The sequence below is a fragment of the Diceros bicornis genome, chromosome 26 (genome assembly GCF_020826845.1).
Source record: "Diceros bicornis minor isolate mBicDic1 chromosome 26, mDicBic1.mat.cur, whole genome shotgun sequence".
In the NCBI taxonomy this organism is placed as follows: domain Eukaryota; kingdom Metazoa; phylum Chordata; class Mammalia; order Perissodactyla; family Rhinocerotidae; genus Diceros; species Diceros bicornis.
In genome coordinates, this window is record NC_080765.1 from 4,708,288 (window position 1) to 4,727,960 (window position 19,673).

At 58.1% G+C, this 19,673-nt stretch overlaps 3 protein-coding genes across 3 annotated transcripts; 2 read left to right on the forward strand and 1 right to left on the reverse strand.

The window, feature by feature from the left end:
- Positions 1 to 2,507: 2,507 nt before the first annotated feature.
- ZNHIT1 (zinc finger HIT-type containing 1) lies at positions 2,508 to 7,104 on the reverse strand. The gene is made up of 5 exons (XM_058569084.1): positions 7,041 to 7,104; positions 3,698 to 3,868; positions 3,157 to 3,236; positions 2,858 to 3,027; positions 2,508 to 2,760 (listed from the first exon to the last, which is right to left on the reverse strand). Exons 1-5 carry the CDS (start codon positions 7,060 to 7,062, stop codon positions 2,739 to 2,741), a joined length of 465 nt encoding a protein of 154 aa, XP_058425067.1. The 5' UTR covers positions 7,063 to 7,104; the 3' UTR covers positions 2,508 to 2,738.
- A 552-nt stretch (positions 7,105 to 7,656) lies between these two features.
- On the forward strand, positions 7,657 to 15,520 carry PLOD3 (procollagen-lysine,2-oxoglutarate 5-dioxygenase 3). The gene is made up of 19 exons (XM_058569080.1): positions 7,657 to 8,174; positions 8,559 to 8,650; positions 8,807 to 8,943; positions 9,052 to 9,215; positions 9,359 to 9,471; positions 9,617 to 9,680; positions 10,468 to 10,565; positions 10,837 to 10,938; positions 11,122 to 11,247; positions 11,443 to 11,564; positions 11,864 to 11,968; positions 12,080 to 12,205; positions 12,447 to 12,588; positions 12,693 to 12,806; positions 13,018 to 13,086; positions 13,558 to 13,662; positions 14,189 to 14,335; positions 14,577 to 14,702; positions 15,077 to 15,520. Exons 1-19 carry the CDS (start codon positions 8,066 to 8,068, stop codon positions 15,230 to 15,232), a joined length of 2,217 nt encoding a protein of 738 aa, XP_058425063.1. The 5' UTR covers positions 7,657 to 8,065; the 3' UTR covers positions 15,233 to 15,520.
- Positions 15,521 to 16,801: 1,281 nt separating this feature from the next.
- On the forward strand, positions 16,802 to 19,365 carry LOC131422891 (2-acylglycerol O-acyltransferase 2-B-like). Its single transcript, XM_058570528.1, has 4 exons — positions 16,802 to 16,871; positions 18,061 to 18,256; positions 18,434 to 18,587; positions 18,673 to 19,365. The coding sequence occupies exons 1-4, from the start codon at positions 16,802 to 16,804 to the stop codon at positions 19,363 to 19,365; spliced, it is 1,113 nt and encodes a 370-aa protein (XP_058426511.1).
- The last annotated feature ends 308 nt before the right edge of the window (positions 19,366 to 19,673 follow it).

The window sequence follows — 19,673 nt, forward strand, 5'->3', positions numbered from 1 at the left end:
TCAAGGAACCCACAAGCTAGGGGCAAACAGGAATGTAAACAGCTGGTCACCACACAGGGGCAAGGTGCTGGGAGGTCTCCTCCGGTCTTTGAGGGAACTGGCTGTGAGAAAGCTCCACGATCAACTGCTTTAGGTCTTGGGCAATGATGTCAACAGCTGTCATTCATTGAAGATTTACCAGATGCCAGGCCTCAAACTGGGTGAGGTGCAGTTTCATTTAGTCCTCACAATACCTGGGACAGAGTCAGAGAGGGAAAGTGACCTGTCCCTGCTGCATACTTTCTAAGTAGTGGGACCAGGATTTGTCTAAGACTGAAGACACCTGCTTTCCAGAATTCCTGGCTCTGCAAACAGATTCACTTCTATTAAATTCAATGCTCATTGAGGTCTTCAGGTGGGAGCCCCTACTCTCTAGCCTTCTAGGTCCTGGCATGAACCTCTTCTGCCCCCTGTGTACCCAGGAAGGGGCTGTGCTGCTCCCTCACATGACACTGGGTCTAGCCTCTGGAAGTTTTTGGCACATGTAGGTTTCCCAAAGACCTGAGTGTCTCCCAAGGTGTGGACCAAGTCTCCACTAGTACACGGGAAGCTGGCAAAAACTGGTCAAGGCTTTCCTTGAGGAGTTATGGTTTCAAATGGGGGTCTGGAGAACGAATTCTTCCTGGGGAATGTCAATGGATGACTTGGGGAGCCAATCAGAGCAACGAGAGGCCCTTGGGATCTGGCTCTGTCCTATCGAGGTGAGTTGGGGAAGGCCGAGTGTGTCACTGAGGAGACAAATCTTACACCTAGCAGAACCTATGTGATTCTTTTTATAACAATAAAATATGAAACAAAGTCAGAGAACTCAGGAAATAAACCAAAGAGGCTGTGCTGACTTAGTGGAAATCTGACAGGAATTTAACACAGGTGATCATAACGTCTCAGCCAAGAATAGTCTTTTCTCCTGTTTTCTTTCTTGAGTGGACTTCTTCGTGGAGAGGAAAATACAAAGGTGAGAGGCCAGGGAAGCTTCCTTTCCTGAGACAGAGACATAATAAACTTAGCCAGCAAACTGGCTTCCTGGTGCCCCAGGTACTACTGCTGCATAAAGAACCGTCCCAAGCTTCAATGGCATAACCTGATTTATTATACACATGGACTCTGTAGGTCCGGAATCTAGACAGGGCACTGCAGAGACTGCTGTGTCTGCTCCATGATGTTGAGGACACAGCGAGGAAGATTCAAATGCCTGAAGGTGACTTGATGCCTAGGGCTGGAATCATTAGGAAGCATCTTCACTCCTGTGACAGAAGCCTGGGCTGGGAGGGCATGAAGGCTTGGCTCAGCTGGGCCTCTCATCAGGGGCACCTGCACACGGCCTGTCCATGTAGCCTGGGCTTCCTCATGCATGGTGGCTTCCAGATGGTGGATTTCTTACCTGGTGGCTGAGGTCCAAAAGCAAGTGTCCTACGGACAAGGCAGAAGCTGCACTGCCTTTTACAACCTAGCCTTGCATGTGACATGCTCTCACTTCTGCCACTGTCTACTGGCTAAATCATTAGCCTGCCCAGATCCCAGGGGAAGGGGACCTTTCAATGGAAGGATGGTCAAAAAGTTTACAGCCATCTTTTAAAACCACCACACTTAGGATTGTCTCTTAACCCTGTCCTCACTACCATTCAACATGAAGCTGTCACCAACTCCACTTGCCCAACCACATGTCTTCAGAGATGGGGCAAGCAGTTCCTCAGGAAGACACGGGGAACATTTGGGCCAGCCCCAAGGAAGTCCCGCAAAGTGGGGAGAGAGCCTAAGAAGGTGCCTGTGACTGACTTGGCTGCATCTCATTAATATCTTCTTGAGGTCATTTTCTCAACAACAGGGTACCAGGCCTTAAGACAGCAACTCCAAGGAGCTTCCGCGTGCACAGCCGGCAGTCCACTTTAGAGAAGGCGTGGGTGTAAGACGCTCTAGTACCACACACGAGTTACCGCATCCAGGGCTGTATCTATACCGTGAATCCCCCAACGCTGCCCAGAAATTTCTGGGGTTTCTCCCCTGCTCACAATTTCACACACCACAACCCCTGAAAACAACAGCTTCCTAAGGACAACCGCCCCTCAGACAGGCAGCACCAAGGACAAGGGCTGGTCTCTCTCATTTGGTTAAGTACCAGGGGATGAAGTATCACTCTGCACCCCTGCCCCCAACCCTCACTCTACTTTCCTGTCACCAGTCCTGGGACCTAGCCATACTCTGAAGATACGTAGAGGAACTAGAGAAACAACAAGCAAAAACAAATGAACTAAATCAATAACCAAAAAAGTGACATAAAGCAGCAGCCAAGAAACGCAGAGACAAGGGGGTAGCAGGAGAATGAGACAATCTGTCACGGTCAGGGACCAAGAGACGCAGCCAGTGGGCGGGGTGATTGACAGGTAGGAGGAAAAGACAGAGCAGTGAGTAGGAAGACAGGCGACCCATCACCCTCACCCCCAAAACACCATGTGACCAAACAGGCAGGCTCCTCCTCACATGAGACCTTTCATTACAATAGCACTGTGAGGGCTCGGCCCACTTCCCTGCCACAGTCCCCGGGAGTGAGACTGGTCTTCCCTGGAGGATAAGACATGAGCTTGGTTGGGCGGGTGAATGGCTCCTCTCTTGGTCCAGGAAGAGCACCTCTCCTTTTGGTGAGGCCCTCTCCGAAGCTGGGGTGATGCAGGCAGGGCCTTCCTCTCTGGGGACGCCCAGGCTCACACAGTCCACTTCAGGCACCTGCAGGCAGAGGCAGCCCAGGAGGAGGAGAGTGGTCTGGGAAGCTGTGGGGGATAGGAGGGAGAGGGTGTGGACCCGGGGGAGGTTCCAAGCTCACCTGGTCTCCTGGTGGGTGCCCAGACAGCGCACAGTGCAGTATCGGGCACCACAGCTAACACAGGTGTAAGGGGAAGGGAAGCCGCAGACGGCACAGAAGGGGCGCTGGGGCCGGGACGGGGGTCCCGCACAGGCTGTCAGGTAGTTGGGGCCCTCAGCCACACTCAGGTTCTGCAGAGACAAGAGGGCAGGCTCCACAACTCCTCCGCCCACTCACCTGGCAAACACCTGCCAGGGACAAGGACCTCTGCAGGCTCACCCCTTCCCTGTGGGGTCCTCCCCGGCCAGCTCCTCTCTCACCTGCTCCTCCAGCAAGGCCTGAAAGTTTTTTCGGAAGCGAAGTTTAAAATGATCACCTCGAGTTTTCTTCTTTTTCTTTCCTAGAGGTCAAGAGCAATTAGTCACTTGCCATGTGCCAAGAAAGACACCATCCTTCTCTGTCCCATCATTCCCGATCCCCATGTGTCCATTCCCTGCCCACATACTCACCTGGGTTCTGAGTTGGCCTCTACCATCCTTTCCCCTTTCCCCCCACTTCTCCAATCCCAGCTTTCCTGTATCTCCAAACTCCCTAAATGTAAGGCTTGATGTCAGAGCTGGAAGGGATCCTGGAGCTCATCTGCTCCATCTTCTTTATTCTACATACATGAGAGGAAACCACGGCACACACAGGGGTGAGCGGCTGGCTCGCAGTCACAGGAGCCAGTCCCTGGCAGAGCCCAAGGAGCTGCTGGGTCATCTGCACCCAACTCGATGTCCTTCCACAGCCCCGACCTGGGCAGACTCTTCCCCTTCCTTCAGCCTGTCTCCCTGGCCCTCCCTGCCTCCCCCATTGCCTTACCGGTGTCTGCATCATCATCAAACTGAGGCAGCCTCTTGCCGAGCTGGGGCAGTCCTGCGTGGGGGTCGTCCTGGAAGTTGTCATTCTCCAAGGCCTCGAGCTGCCTGTTAATGCGGCGCTGCCGGGCGGCACGGTCCAGCACCCGCCGCTGTCCAGGGTCCTGGGAGCGAACTAGATGGGTGGGGCCCGAAGAGTCAAGGGGGGCACAGAAGAGAGAAGCTGGGGCGGCCTTGTCTCTGGGCAGTGTGTGGAAGATGTCCAGGGGTGTGGGGGGGCCACAGTTCTCTGATCTCATCCTCCTCACCAAGCCCTTGGCCCTATATCTTCTCACAATACCTCAGCCCCGCTGGTTTGCGTCCTTCCCAGCTGAGACTGCCATTTCAGTCACTCATGCCTGTTCTCAAGTTCTGTGGCACCAGTCTTGCCTCCCAATCCCAGACCCAGCCAGTGAAACGCATCCTGGAGACCTCCTACTGCTGGCAGAAACCACACAACCGTGCTGACCACCGTACACTAAGGGCTTCCAGGCGCCACTGGGACCTTAATATACCTGGCCTTCGGGCTCAGCCGTCTCATTTCCCACCTCAAAGGAAATGGGCCACCCACAGGTAGAGACGCTCAATCTTCAGCCCACTCTCCAACATAACAGCAGGGATACCCACCTGCCCACCAAGTCCCACTGCTAAAGCCAACCCTCCAGCTCCAGCTCAAGTCCTCCCCTCCCTCTTGCATCTTCAACCCCTTCTCCTCAACTGGCACTTTCCTCCAATGGATAAACCTGCTAAACTCGCACAAGTCTACCCAACTTCACACCTGTTCTTCTTTGAGAGGGTGGTCCAAGAGGTATTTCATTTCCTCACCCCCTGTCCACTCCTCAATCCCAGTGAACCAACTCCCATTCAGTGGGAACCACTTACGCTCAGGACACCGGTGACTCCTAAGGCCAAACCCAGTGTGCATTTCTAGAATCCTCCTTTGACTTGAGCCTGTGTTGACTATCTCCCTCAGGTTGAAAGAGGCCCTTCATTTACTTTCTTGCCATGACTCCAGGTTTTCCTTCTCCATCTCTAGCTACGCTTCTCAGCCTCCCATCTTGGCTACTCTCTCTGCCTCTAAGGAGATGGCTGTCACTGTCTTTCTCAGTCTTTACACTCTTCCTGGAATTTCTAATCCAAACACAGGGCTCTAACTATCATCCACAAGCAAATGACTGCAAAACTGATGCTCTCAATTCAGAGCCTTCTTCTGAGTTTCAGAACTGGCTATTCAATAGGCTGCAGGAAATCACCTACCGACCCCAGCAACTCAAAATTAAAACTCTTCCCATTCAAGTCTGCTTCTCCACCTGTAGACTCTCTTTAAGCGAATGGAACCATCTATGCAGACATCCAAACCAGAAACCTACGAGTTATTGTAAACCTCTCTCTTCATTATCAAATCAGCTGTTCACTGGGCTCTGATAATTCTACACAAAATATCTCTTCATTCATTAAACAAATATTTATTGAGTGCCTATAACCATAATAATAGCCTCAGCGCCAGTAGCTAACACTGGGTGTATACTCTGAGCCAGGCCCTATACTAAGCTCTTTGCATAAGTGGAATCTTTTAACCTTCGCAACAACCCTACGAGATAGATATCATTATCATTCCCACTTTACTGAAGTTCAGAGGGTAAGAAGTGTGTCCAAAGTTCACATAGCTGCTAAGTGGCTGGGTCAGAATTCAAACCCAGAACTGCCCAGCATCAAAACGCATGCTTGTGATCACTGTCCTATACTGCCTCCCTTCCAAGTGGCCGAGGGCAGTGCCCTTGGTTCTGGGAACACAATCAGAGCCAACAGTCTACTGGGGAATACATATGAATATGAACAAACCAGCAAGCACAGGGAAGTACAAAGTGCTACAGAGCACATGACAGAAACACCTAACCTGGGCAGTCAGGAAGATTTTCCAGAGGAAAGTAGGTCTAGGTTAAGGCCTGACTGAGGAAGACAAGTTAGCCCAGTGCGGGAGGGGGGAGGGTGTCTCAAGCCTTGGTACCAGCATGAGAGAAGGCCTGGAGGGAGACCGTGGTGCCTTCAATAAATTAAAAGAAGCTCTGTATGACTGGAATACATGTATGTGTGAGTGTGTGTGTGGGGGGGAGGGGCAGATATGAAGTCAGGCAGACCATTACAAGTCTTACCTTTAAGTATCTAAAGGAATTTGGATTGGGGTATTTCATGGGGAAGGTGATAGAGAGCCAGTGAGGGGTTTAAGGAGCAGCATGACTGGACTGATTACAAGTTAATCAGGCAAGGTGTTCTGACTCTCATCTCTTTGTATCTGGACTACTCAACAGCTTCCTCACTGGCCTTCCAACCTCTAGACCTGTGCTACACAATAAAGCAGCCACTGGTCACATGTGGTTATTTAAATTTAAATTTAGATGTAGATTCAGATTTTTAAAAATTTAAAATTCTGTTTCTCGGTTATACTAGCCACATTTCAAGTCCTCAGTAGCCACATATGGCTAATGAGTGCCATATTCAACAATGCTAATTAAGAACATTCCTATTATCCTAGAAAGTTCTACTGGACAGCGCTGCTCTAGTCGCTCCAATCCATCCTCCGCACTGAAGCCAGAACTGCCTTTCTAAAACATAAATTTGTTTCTGCCACTCCTCTGCCTTAAAAGTCCTTGATGGCTCTCCACTGCCCTCTCCACAGAGTTCAAACTCTTCGGCATTGTATATAATGCCTTTCAAGTGTACCATTCCCCAGCCCTCCAGCCTCTCTTACTATTGCTGCGCAAGCCCCGAACGGTGAACTTGGCTTCCTAAGCGACTTGCTTTTCCCTGCTTTCCTGCCTTTGCACGTGCGTTTCCCGCTGCCGGGAATGAGTCCCCGCGTACCTGCACAAAGTGAAACCATAACTCGACTTTCAAGATTCAATCCAAGCGTTTTCTTAACCTCCAAGCCTTCCTGGTCCCCTCCTTCCCAGAAGCTGGGTTCCCAGAAGCCAGAAGCTTCCCAGACGCCCCCCCTCCCTGCGCCCTGGCGCTTTGCATCCCTCTGACATACCACGTATCACTCTGAAATGCAGTGGTAGGTCTGCGTGTTTGTCCTCCCCCCAGAAAGCCAGTTCTTAGATGATAAAGATCTTTTTCCTTTCTCTATCCCCAGCGCCTGGCTTGGAGCAGGCATCAATAAAATGTGAATGGATGGTTTGGGGGGCTGCCCCGACGCCAGGACCCGAGGGCCGGCAAAAGGATTTAAGACTAATAACTGGGTGAAGAAATCCTAGGCCAAGTTCGGATTTGGGAGGAGGAAGGGGGCCAACTGCCAGGGGCTCACTTACCAGAGGTTTTCTTCTCCACCATTACCTACAACACAGCCGACGGAAAAGCTTACTGCGCATGCGTGCAAGACTACTCGCTCTGGTAGGGGCACCATCACTTCCGGCGGCGTGTACTTTTGCGCGTGCGCAAAATATCCCAATGCTTTGACGCATTACGCGATGTTCCCTTGGAGACGAGAAAGCTTTCCGCCATATTTAATAGGGGCAAAACTACTTCCGGCCTCAGCGTGGTTGTGTATTTTGTAGGACCCCCGAAATGGATCATTTTAAAGAGGTGGTGCCAGTGGTCTTTCGTGAAACGTTATTTTCCTTTGGTCCTTCTGAAGATGCCATCTTCACAAATGCAGCCCCTGGAGCTTCTCCCCGGGGCAGCATTGTTGATTGGCCGGACTACCAAGGAAAGTGGGGAGGCTTGAGTGGACAATTCCAGGGGTCCCCGGCGACCCTCTGCCGAAACCGCAAACCCAAGCTACTCTGGGGCCGCAGACCCCTCGGCCCTTGCCCTCCCTGCCGCCCGCTCCTCCACTCGTCCCGGCTCCGGCGCCGCCGCCGCCTCGCTCTCCCAGTCTTCCGCCTGGCCGCTCCGGGCAGGGCTGCGGCAAAGACCCGCCTCCGCGTCCGGCCGGACCCACCGGGGGCCACTTCCCCTCCCCGGGTTTCAGTTTCCTCGTGTGTCAGGCGGGCAGTGGGCCCAGCTGGCTCTGACCAAAGTCCTCGGCACCGGATCGCAGGCCCGAGCCCCCGCCCCGCCCCTCCCCCGCCTCCGGCCGGGCGCCCCCTCCGCCTGCTCCGCGCCGCCCGCGCGCCCGCGTCCCGGGACAATCCTCGCCTTGTCTGGGACGCCGGCATCTCGAGTTTTCTCTAGCCTCTGGCTACGCCTTTTTCCCAGGGCGGAGCCCCAGCCCTGCTCCTCCTCGCAGCCGGCCTCACTGCAGTCCCGGCTCCCGCTTCCAGAGCCCCTCTGGGATCCAGGCGCGCAGCCAGAGCAGTGCGGGCCTGGGTGCCGTCTCGACCCGCTCCGCGCCATGGCCTCCTTGGGCGCGGGACTCCGGCTCCTGCTGCTGCTACTGCTGCCGCCGCCTCCTGCGGCCTCGGCCTCCGACCGTCCCCGGGGCAGCGACCCCGTCAACCCAGGTGAGAACCCCAGACGGGCCCTGGAGGGCCGAGTGGGCGCCGGGCTGACGTGTCTGCCGGTCGGGGCCGGGGCCTCGTGGGGGCGGCCGGCATCTCCCACGCCCAGCGCGCTCCTAGGGGCCGAATCATGCAGCCTCTCGCCCAGTCCCCACCCTGAACTGAGGTTGCCAGCCTCCCCATGCGAACTGACCCCGAATTCCTGGGTGTCACTCCCATCCCGTTCTCAATGGTGTCGAAGTTTCCCTGGGTGGGTGGAAATGGGAAAAAAGAGGAAAGGGACAGGAGCAGAGTCAGAGGGAGGAGAAGGGGGCTGCGGTGGGCAGAGCGCGTGGGGCAGTGAGGTGGGCGAGTGAGTCCCGCGTGCCAATTCCTGGCTGGTGACAGAGAAGCTGCTGGTGATCACCGTCGCCACAGCCGAGACTGAGGGATACTGGCGTTTCCTACGGTCAGCCGAGTTCTTCAACTACACTGTGCGGGTGAGGAGAGGAACACCCTCGTGGCCCCTGGGAGGATGGGGGGGTTCCAGTGGGAGGAGTGGGCTGAGGGCTGGATGCCTGGGGCCCCACGGAGGTTCTGGTCAGGAGGTCCTGGGCGGCCTATCCTCTCCATGACATGGCGGGTCTCCCCCATAGACCCTGGGCCTGGGAGAGGAGTGGCGAGGGGGTGATGTGGCCCGAACAGTTGGTGGAGGACAGAAGGTGAGGTGGCTAAAGAAGGAAATGGAGAGATATGCAGACCAGGAGGATATGGTCATCATGTTTGTGGACAGGTAAAGGGGCTAGTGTTGGGGAGAAAGGGAAGAGGTGAACAGGAGGAGAGGGTGAGGATACTGAGGTTCCTAGTGGCTGTCCTGTTCATCCTCTCCTTCTTCACTTAGCTACGATGTGATTCTGGCTGGCAGCCCCTCGGAGCTGCTGAAGAAGTTCGTCCAGAGTGGCAGCCGCCTGCTCTTCTCTGCGGAGGGCTTCTGCTGGCCCGAGTGGGGGCTGGCAGAGCAGTACCCTGAGGTGGGCACGGGGAAGCGCTTCCTCAACTCTGGTGGTGAGTGGCAGACTGCCCGAGGCAGAGGGGCCAAGAGTGGTGGGGTACAGAGTGTTCCAGGTGCCTGAGGGCTGGAGAGGGAGTGGGGACCAGTCCGCGGGATCCTGACAGTTTTGGAGTGAGCACCTCCCCTCCCCCCACAGGATTCATTGGCTTCGCACCCACCATCCACCAAATCGTCCGCCAGTGGAAGTACAAGGATGATGATGATGATCAGCTGTTCTACACTCGACTCTACCTGGACCCAGGACTGAGGGTAGGGAGGGGCAGAGGAGAGGTGGCAGGCCTCAGGCTGGATGGGAGGGAAGGGATAAAGGGCTTTGGGGAAGACGTAAAGAGAAAAGACTGAGAGGTGATGTCCCTCCCCCTCTTTAATTAACTGCCCATCTCACCCCATCCAGGAGAAACTCAGCCTTAATCTGGATCATAAATCCCGGATCTTCCAGAACCTCAATGGGGCTTTAGGTGAGGAGAAGGCAATCAGAGGGGGCGGGGAGAGAGGCCTCTGCTGCTGGGGGTCCTGAATTTGGGAGGGGGTCCTGAATTTGGGAGGGGCTCCTGGTGGGACTGACGTGGGCTTTGACTCACCCTTGTGTTAACTTCTTCAGACATCTGAATGGCTGATGATAGAGTAAGTTGCACTGTGCTCATAGTAATAAACGCAGCAGTCGTCAAACCTAACATCTATTGAACACATACAGTCATGTGCCGCGTAACGACGTTTCAATCAATGGCGGACCGCATATACGACGGTGGTCCCATAAGATCAGTCCATGTAGGCCAGGTGTGTGGTAGGCTGTACCACCTACGTCTGTGTAAGTGCACGCTGTGATGTTCGCAAAACGACGAAATCGCCTAACAATGCACTTCTCAAAACGTATGCTGGTCGTTAAGCGACGCGTGACTATACCATGTGCCAGGGCGCTAGACCAGGGCTTTGCTTCTGTGATTTCATTTAACACCACAATCCTACAAAAGGAGGGTCTGTGGTTTTCCAGCTGTTATAGATGAGGAAACGGCCTCTCTGAGGGGCCAGTGGCTTGTCCGGGTCACCCAGGTAGTATGCTGGAGCTCCCCTGGGGTGGGGCAGCAGCCTGGTCTGTGCCCTCAGAGAGAGAAGGTACCCATCCCTGCCCCCATGGAGCCGCAGTCCCTCATCCTCAGAGAAACTGAGTTCCCCCCTATATAGAAGCATCTATTGCTTGGCGGCTTGAAGAGAAAGAGAGTCTAAAACCTGATCTTTCTTCCTCAGATGAGGTGGTTTTAAAGTTTGATCGGAATCGTGTGCGTATCCGGAATGTGGCCTACGACACGCTTCCTGTTGTGATCCATGGCAACGGTCCCACTAAGGTGCCCCAATGGCCCATACCCTTGGCCCCAGCCCCTGCCCCCGTCAGTCCTGGCCTCACAGCCCCTGCCCCAGGCCTGGCCCCAGCCCCTAGGTACCTCTAGCTCTTCTGAGCAGTCAGTCCTCCCAGCTGCAGCAGCAGAGATGCTGGGAGAGGTGCTAAGTGTCCCCTACTCCCCCTCCTGCCCTGTCCCCTGCCTGTCTCCCTGACCTCCCTCACCTCTGGCCCTCCCCACCTCCTCTGCCTCAGCCTCTCATCATCTCTCCCCACAGCTCCAGCTGAATTACCTGGGAAACTATGTTCCCAAAGGCTGGACTCCCGAGGGAGGCTGTGGGTTCTGCGACCTGGACCGGAAGACACTCCCGGGGGGGCAAGTAAGGAGGGGTGCCAGGGTGGGGCAGGAGAGTGCTCTGAAGCAGCAGGTGCTGGGAGAGCATGCTGGGGAGCAGTGGGGGGGACAAAGCTCCTGGGGACCCCCAAACCTGGCAGGGTTGTGGAGGGAAGACTGGGTGGGGACCCAGGCTCTTTTCTGAGCCCTGTCATGTCCTATGTTCCAGCCTCCCCCCCGGGTGCTTCTGGCCGTATTTGTGGAACAGCCTACCCCGTTCCTGCCCCGCTTCCTGCAGCGGCTGCTGCTCCTGGACTATCCCCCCGACAGGGTCACCCTTTTCCTGCATAACAACGTGAGACACCCTGGCAGTCTCTCCCTTGTGGGCCCTCCCGAGAGCCCCTGCCTCTGCCCTGGTCAGAACTCCCACCCCCACCCCAGACTCCGCCCTACACTCTTTCTGCTCACCACCTGCCCCGCTCCTGTCCCCCTGGGGGCCAGCCATCTCTTCTGCCCTCTCAGTCCCCTCCTACCTACCCCCCATCTCCAGGAGGTGTACCACGAGCCCCACATTGCGGACTCCTGGCCCCAGCTCCAGGACCACTTCTCAGCTGTGAAGCTGGTGGGGCCAGAGGAGGCCCTGAGTCCAGGCGAGGCCAGAGACATGGCCATGTGAGTGAGGACGGGGAGGACGGGTGGGGCTGAAGGGGGGAGAGGCTGCCGCCCTCCCGTCTCCACTCACCATCCATTCTCTCCTTGGCCTCCACACTGGTGGCCTCCCAGCCACCAGACGTGCTACCCTCCACTGTCGCACTCACACTGGCTCCTCCACCCTGCAGTCCTTCACGTCCCCCTCCTCTCCTGTTGCTGGTGCATCTGTGCATCTGCCCACTTTTCTCCTCGGCTGGTGGGGGCGTTCCCCCCACCTGCTGCCATTTCAGCTTATCTGTCTGTTGGTCTGTCACCTCCAGGGATAGTTGTCGGCAGGACCCTGAGTGTGAATTCTACTTCAGCCTGGATGCCGACACCGTCATCACCAACCCGCAGACCCTGCGCATCCTCATTGAAGAGAACAGGTCGCTTGTCCGGCTTGGCCAGAGGGCCCCCAAAGAGTCCCCAGAGAGCCCCCAACTCCTTCCTCGGGCAGGGGCTCGCCTCTGCCAGCCCTCACCTCCACCTGTCCACAGGAAGGTGATAGCGCCCATGCTCTCCCGCCACGGGAAGCTGTGGTCCAACTTCTGGGGAGCGCTGAGCCCTGACGAGTACTACGCGCGCTCCGAGGACTACGTGGAGCTGGTGCAGCGGAAGCGAGTGTGAGTCCTGCCCGGCTTCTTCTGACGTGGGCCCGCACACACGCCTGCACCGCATCCCGAGGCCCCAGTCTCGGGTCTGCTGTGGCCGCCAGTCAGACTTGCCCCGGCTGCAGGGTAGGGACTGACCGTGGAGTGGAACACGGGAGGGCTGTGGCCAGCAGTGCTGAACAAGGGAAGGGAAGAGAGTGGGGTGCCCTGAGGATGAACTGGGCCACACTGACCCTAGTGCGGGTGCCTCCAGGGGCGTGTGGAATGTGCCCTACATATCCCAGGCATATGTGATCCGCGGGGAGACCCTGAGGACAGAGCTGCCCGAGAGGGAGGTGTTCTCGGTCAGCGACACCGACCCTGACATGGCCTTCTGTAAGAGCCTGCGGGACAGGGTGAGCAGCGCCGTCAGACCCAGGGTGCAGGCCTGGGGGCCCCATGCTGGGTGCTGGGCAGCTGCCACCTCTTGTCTCCTCCTCACACGCTCCCCCCACTCCAGGGCATCTTCCTCCACCTCAGCAATCAGCACGAGTTCGGCCGCCTCCTGGCCACTTCCCGCTACGACACAGACCACCTGCACCCCGATCTCTGGCAGATCTTTGACAACCCCCTGGTGAGTGGGGGGGCCCTCGCTCAGAGAATGCGTATGCCTCACCCTTCACCAAAGGAGGACGCGCGCGCGCGCACACCCACACACACACTCACCCCTGTGCAGGATCTGCTCCTGCCTGAGGAGGGGCGGTCCAGGGGCTGGGGTTTCCTGGGTGGGACCAGATGGAGTGAGGAGGGCGCCCATCACTGTGCGCTCCCCTGACCCTCCCCAGGACTGGAAGGAGCAGTACATTCATGAGAACTACAGCCGGGCCCTCGAAGGGAAGGGATTCGTGGAACAGGTGAGGCCTGCTCAGGATCTCCGCCCGCCCTGATGGCCGTCGCCCTTGAGTCTGCTGTCCAGATCAGTGGCTTTCAAACTGACTTCTCCCAGGTGCCTTAGGGTCTTCTGCTTAGGTGAGATGAGGTAGAGGCTGAGCAGATGGGCCTTCAGCCCCACCCTATCATTAATCAGTGATCTCTCTCGTCTGTTGGGTATATTGGTGTTATGGGTGAAATGACATTTTTGTAAAGACGTTTGAACACCACTGTCCCAGAGCCTGGGGCTCCAGGCCCTCCTGCCATTGGTGCCGTGTTCTCAGTGCCACTCCCACCTTCTGTGGCTCTGCCTCCCCTGGCCCAGCCCACGCTCAGACCCCCATGCCCCCAGCTTCTCATCTCCTGGCTTCTCTTTCGGCTCCCTGCTTCCTCTCCCCGCCCCTCTTCTGCAAGCGTCACTCAGCCCTGTTGTCCTTCCCCTGCTCTGTCCTCAGCCATGCCCGGACGTGTACTGGTTTCCTCTGCTGTCAGACCAAATGTGTGATGAGCTGGTGGAGGAGATGGAGCATTACGGCCAGTGGTCGGGAGGCCGGCATGAGGTGAGAGGCTGGGCCACGGGAGGAGGGAGGACCCCAGGAGGAGGGCAGTGCTGGGTCTAATGGAGGGAAATGGAGTTAGGAGAGTGGGAGCAGATACGGGTCCCAGGGGGAGGGGCCCATGGAGAGCACAACTGCATCCATCCATTCATCCATCCATCCATCCATCCATTCATTCAAGAAATATCGGGCAGATCCCAGATGCCAGCCCCTGTCCTAGGTGGTGCAGGTGCACTGATGGGGTGTGCAGCCCAGCTCGCCCTCTGGAGCTCACCTGCTGCTGGGAGGAGCAGCAGCCCAGCTTCTAGGGCCTGAGATGGGCAGCCCAGGGGCTGTGGGAGCCACAGGAGGGGCCCTTGGCCCAGCTGTGGGGGGACCCAGGGTCTTCACGGAAGAGTTGAGACTTCAAAAGCTAGTAGGAGTGGTTCAAGCTGAGACTTCCAGACCGAGGGACACAGCTGTAAGGCCTGGAGCCAGAGGAGGGGGAGCTGGCACTGCCCTGTCAGGGCTCAGTGCCCACTGCCCATAGGACTCAAGGCTGGCCGGAGGCTACGAGAACGTGCCCACCGTGGACATCCACATGAAGCAGGTGGGCTATGAGGACCAGTGGCTGCAGCTGCTGAGGACGTACGTGGGGCCCATGACCGAGAGCCTATTCCCAGGCTATCACACCAAGGTGGGCCGCTGCCTCTGCCACCCTGCCTCCTCCGCCTTCCCACATCCCAGGCATGGCTGGAAGTCTCCACGCAGTGCCTTTCAGCCCCTGTAGCATTTGGGGCCCCAGGGAAAGAGATCCTGCAGGCGGGCACCCCTGGGGGGAGACTGCTTGGTCCCTGGGGCCCCTCACCCTCCCCGAACAGCGGCTGTCGCCTCCTTAGAAGGCCATCCCTCCAGCCTCTTCTCTCGTGTCCCCACAGACCCGAGCAGTGATGAACTTTGTGGTCCGCTACCGGCCTGATGAGCAGCCCTCTCTGCGGCCACATCACGACTCATCCACCTTCACCCTCAATGTTGCCCTCAACCACAAGGGCCTGGATTATGAGGTGAGCCCTACCACCCTCCACTCCAGGGCCTACACACACACACACACACACACACACACACACTCTCACATACTCACACGCTCTTACACTCACACTTCCCCCATGACTGTGTCCCGCCCCCTCCACCCCCCGCTCACACCCCTCAGTTGCCCTCCCTGCCCCTTGCCTACTCTCTTCACCTTCCCTGTTACTTGGTGGGTATCGTCTCCTGGACCCTTCCGGCTGGCTGCCTTCCCATTCCTCTGGCATCTCCCCCCTCTGCCGATACCCTAAGCCCCCCAACTCCATATCCCCCTCTCCCTAACCCTCTGGTCTGCCTGCCCCCCAGTCCCCAGGTCTGCTCACTCTCCACTGTTCCCTTCTCCTCTCCCCAGGGAGGTGGCTGCCGCTTCCTGCGCTATGACTGCGTGGTCTTGTCGCCGCGGAAGGGCTGGGGGCTCCTGCACCCTGGCCGTCTCACCCACTACCACGAGGGGCTGCCCACTACTCGGGGCACTCGCTACATCATGGTGTCCTTTGTTGACCCCTGACACTCAACCACTGTGCCAAACCCTCTCTGCCATTGTGCCTTCTTGTGCCCCCTCCTTGGAGGGGGTCTGTCCGGGTCCTCGCTTCCTGAGTGTATGTTCAGTGTGCTTGGGACTGAATGTGTCTCCTCACCCCCCACCACACGGCCCTCTCAGGAAGCTCCTGGAGCCCCCTTGCCCCTCCCCTCAGCCCCCAAGGGTTCATGGGGAGAGGGCTTCTGGGGGTTCCCAAAGTGATAAATTATTATTTCTCAGCCTCCCTCCCAATAAAGGAGGATTTGTAACTCTTGAGTCCATTTATCGCCTTTCATCTGCCTACTGACCCCGTATCCCTCCTGCCACCCAGAGTAGAGGGGAAACCTGGGGTTCCTCCAAAGAAAAAGAACAGGGAAGAGGGAAAGGCAGAAGCAGAATGTTAGAGCAGTATGGGGACCTGGAAGCTTCCCTGGGTCCCATTTCTCACTCCTCTTTATTGCCTGAGCTAGGGGAAGTGCCTGAGAAGGGCCAGATCAAAAGGACTTCCCTGATAAGTCTCCGATGAAAGTCGGCCCCTGCCCATCGCCAATCCTCCCCGAATCTCTCATCACTTGATGACGTGAAGGGGAGCAGGGCATAGCCCTGAGGGGGCTCCAGGGACAGTGCTGGGGCAGGAGTGCCCCCTGGAGGCATGTGCTCTAATGAGGGAAGACAGGCTGCAGCCTTACTGTGGCTTCTTGGACTGAAGTATTCAGTTAGGCGGGATCAGGAAAGGGGAAGCCCTGGAGGGTCATCCCAAGAAAGCTTCCTGGAAAAGGGGACTGTGAAGCAGCCTTGGAAAAGAGGAGACCTCCTGAGAACTGGTCTTGCCTCCAGCCTTGAGGGGACCATCAAGCCCTCGCCAGACCCCTCGAGGCACCTTGAGGACAGCAGGCCATGCTCCTTTAGCTTGGTCTTTTCCAGCCTTGCACCAGCCTTCCTTCCTAAATTTATCTCCCAACTGTTCCCTTGCAGAAGACTTTTAGAAACCAAACAAGCCTATTCATCTTTCCTGGGACGTTTCCTGCCTCTGACACCTCACTTGCCACCCACAAACTAGAATCCGCTTCTTCCTTCCTCCTGCCCAGACTCCCAGGAAAACTTCCTCTATGAAGCCTTCCCCTCTGGTGGCTGGGGCTGGTTGGTCACCTTTCCATGTGGACTGAGCATCTCTCTGGCCTTCTCACCCTGGCCTCCACCACCCTCATCTGCATGGCCTGTGGATGGCAGGGGGCTGAGCAGGGACAGGAGAAGATGCCACTTGGCCAGGTCCCCAGACAGGGAAATGGCACAAGAGTGAGGCAGGGGATGGGGACAGTAGGTCCTGGGCATTGGAAGCTGGCTTCCCCTGTCCCCTGCAGACCCATCACTCATTTCCAGAGCATCTCCCGTCGCAAGGGCTGCAGTGATGAGCACAAGGCCGCTCTTCTTGTTGCTTACAGCTTGGGGGAGATCTTCATCCGAGAAGGACTGTGATGGAGGAAAAGTATTTTATGCTAGGAGAGCACGTGACAGAGGCTCCTGAGGAGTGTGTGTCAGACTTCCCTACAAGAAGTGATGTCCCCTGACTTGGAAAAGGTGCCGGCCCACAGGCCTCTGGTCACTGCTGGGGAGGGCCATGGGGGTGGTGAGGACTGGCCTCGGCCCATTTGGAGGGTGTGCCCACAGCCCAGTGTGCTCTCTCTCTAAGGGATTCCCCAGTCCTTAGCCTTTCCCACAAAGGCCTCCCCTCCGGAACGTCTCCCCACAGAGGCCTATGCTGCTCCTCAGGGAATAAATCCTGCAGGTCGTCTCCTCCTCAGGGGCCAAACCTGGGTGACACATGGGGAGCCCTGCCATTAATAGTACACACCACTCTGGCAACCCCCGCTTTCTCAGACCTCTGCTAGTCCGGCTCCTCGCAGAGGCCCAAGGTCTTGACCTCCACAGAGTCCAAACACCTTCCTCCCCCTCAGGCTCCTGGCCACATCCCTGGTCATTTCCGGTTGGTTTTACTGGTCATAGCCCTGTGAGCTCAGGTAGTGGTTAATCCTTCCTGGTTGGGGCTCCCGAAGGCCCAGTGTGCAGGTCAGCAAAGGGGTCAGAAACGAGGGCGGGGCCGGGGCCAGGGTCAGGGCCAGAGGGCTGGACCCAAAAAGGGTGTTCTTAAGTGCCATAGCAGCCCCTGTGCGGCTCCCCTCTACAGAACGCCGGCCTCCTCCAGCCTCCTCCGCCGGGGTCTCCAAGTATTTGCTGTCCTGCAATGGGTCCTCTCTTTTTTGGGGCTCAGTGAGTCCCTGAAGCCCTCCAGCCCCCTGCCCCTGGCATTCTGCTTCCCCATTACCACGAGAGAGGGAGGCAGGGCTGGGATCTCAGAGTGGGGTCCTTGAAGGAGTGAGAAGGAAGTAGGTGGGACAGAAGGGCCTGAAGCCACGGAAGGGGAGGCGGCAAAGGGGGGACTTGGCACTTAAACATCTGGGTCCTGAGCCCCCACCCCACCCCATCCCATCTTGCCCCTCCAGCCCAAGTGTGCCTGGCAGCGTTGCTCCTTGCACTCCTAGGCCCAGCCTGGATCCTAGCGGTCCTCTACTTGGTCTGGCTCTGCGGAGACAGGGACATGCCCTGGGCAAGAGGCCACCGCTCTGCATGGGTCCATGACTGGGTTATCTGGAGACATTTCTGTGACTACTTCCCCATCTTGGTGCGCGCACCCGGGAACGGTGTGCCGGTTGGAAGCAAGGCTTCAGAAGAGCCCCTTAGGACTACCATTGCCAAAAGTGCAATCTCACCGGCCGGGTTGGGGTACACCCTCTGTCCTGCAGCTGGTTAACCTGCAGAGTTGGATGCCTCCCGCTGTCTCTTCCGCTTCCACCCTGGCGGGGTCCTTGTCGTCGGGGCCTTCCACAACTTCTGCACAGAGGCCACGGGCTTCTCCCATCTCTTCCCCGGCCTCCGGCAGCAACTGCTCATGCTGCCCTGTTGGTTCCACCCCCCTCTCTTCCGGAACTACCTTATGTGTGGTGGTGACAAGGGGTGAGCTGGCTCAGGACTCCCAGTCTCTGCTGTCACCTCCCACCTGCCCTCCTCCCATCTGGGGCTGCCCAGTCCCAGCTCTACCTTCCCAGTGCCCCCCTCCCTCTTCTCTCCAAGACCCAGGCATCAGGCCCCCCAGCCTCTGCCCTCCCTCCAGGTTTGGTGCCCTCTGACAAGACCAGCGCCTCCTATCTGTTGTCCCGGCCTGGGGGGCGGCCAGGTGGCAGTCCTGGCCTTGGGAGGGCCCCTGGAGGCGCTGGAGGCAAAAGCCGGAGGGCTGAGCTTGCGGATCCGGAATCAAGGGATTTGTCAAGTTGGCGCTGGAGCAAGAGTGAGAAGCTGCCGGTGGCCGGGCGGGACACGCCCGGGCAGCCCTGGTGGGGAGGAGCCCGGCGCGCCCTGGGGCCCGGAGTCAGGCGCGGTCCTGCTTCCCCAGGGCCTCCCTCGTGCCTGTTTTCTCTTTCCGGGAGAACGAGCTCTTCCAGCAGTTCCCGAACCCGCCGGGCTCGTGGGTGCGGGGGGCACAGGAAGAGCTGCAGCCACTGCTGAGCGTGGCCCTGCCGCTGTTCCACGGCCCCCTGGGCCTCCTCTTGCCCTTCCGCGCGCCCATCCACACAGTCGGTGAGCCCTGGCCTCTGCCCCGTCCGCTCCCCGGCCCGCCCTCGCGCTCCTCCGGAGCTCAGGCCCCCGCCCGGTCCCCGCGCCGGGTGGCGAAGGTCCCTGGTTGGGGCCTGAAATCCTGGCTACCGGCCGCGCATCGGCCACGCCAGCCTGCCCCCCCGGGCCGGTCTTGGGCCACTGCCCCAGCCCTGAACTCTGTCCCGGACGATCGCGGCGGGCAGGAGGGAAGAAAGGACCGGGCGAGGGATCCCAGCGACCGCCCCTCTCGCCTGGCGTTCCGCCCACAGTGGGGGCCCCAATCCCGGTGCCAAGAAGCCACGCGCAGGTGGACATGCTGCACGCGCTCTACGTGGAGAGGCGCACGCGGCTGTTCGAAGAGCACAAGGCGCGCTACGGCGTTCCCGCCCACAGGCACCTGGTCCTTACCTAGGCGCCCCCGCGGCCCGGGCCCTCCCCGAGCCCCAGGGGGCCTGCGGGTGCAAGGGTGAAATTAAAGGTGAGAACACACCTGCGGTGTTTGTGTGTCGGTGCGCGGCGGGAGAGGGCCGGGTGGTGGCGCCGGAGGGTCTTGATGCTCCCGGAGACCTGCAGACAGATGGGAGCTCGCGTGCAGGGGCCTACGCGGCCGCACTGGAGATCAGACGGCCTCAGTTGGGCTTCTAGGCCCCGCCAGCGTCTGGGACCCAGTTGGTGGGCTCTCCAGCTTCTTCTGGGTCCCCTTCCCACATCATTTCCTCCGGCACCCAGTTGACACACCTTCCTCGCACACCCCCTACCGTCCCTCCCAGCCCCGCCC

Bases quoted from the DNA above. Each gene is read 5' to 3' on its own strand.
- PLOD3 (XM_058569080.1), top strand. From the start codon at position 8,066: ATGGCCTCCTTGGGCGCGGGACTCCGGCTCCTGCTGCTGCTACTGCTG. The intron at 8,944-9,051 runs GTAAAGGGGCTA...TTCTTCACTTAG, and splicing joins GTCATCATGTTTGTGGACAG to CTACGATGTGATTCTGGCTG. The intron at 14,336-14,576 runs GTGGGCCGCTGC...GTGTCCCCACAG, and splicing joins TCCCAGGCTATCACACCAAG to ACCCGAGCAGTGATGAACTT.
- ZNHIT1 (XM_058569084.1), bottom strand. From the start codon at position 7,062: ATGGTGGAGAAGAAAACCTCTG. The intron at 3,869-7,040 runs GTAAGTGAGCCC...CCACCCATCTAG, and splicing joins GGTGGAGAAGAAAACCTCTG to TTCGCTCCCAGGACCCTGGA. The intron at 3,028-3,156 runs GTGAGAGAGGAG...TTGTCTCTGCAG, and splicing joins AGGCCTTGCTGGAGGAGCAG to AACCTGAGTGTGGCTGAGGG.
- LOC131422891 (XM_058570528.1), top strand. From the start codon at position 16,802: ATGTCCCCTGACTTGGAAAAGGTGCCGGCCCACAGGCCTCTGGTCACT. The intron at 16,872-18,060 runs GTGAGGACTGGC...GTTAACCTGCAG, and splicing joins TGGGGAGGGCCATGGGGGTG to AGTTGGATGCCTCCCGCTGT. The intron at 18,257-18,433 runs GTGAGCTGGCTC...CCCTCTGACAAG, and splicing joins ATGTGTGGTGGTGACAAGGG to ACCAGCGCCTCCTATCTGTT.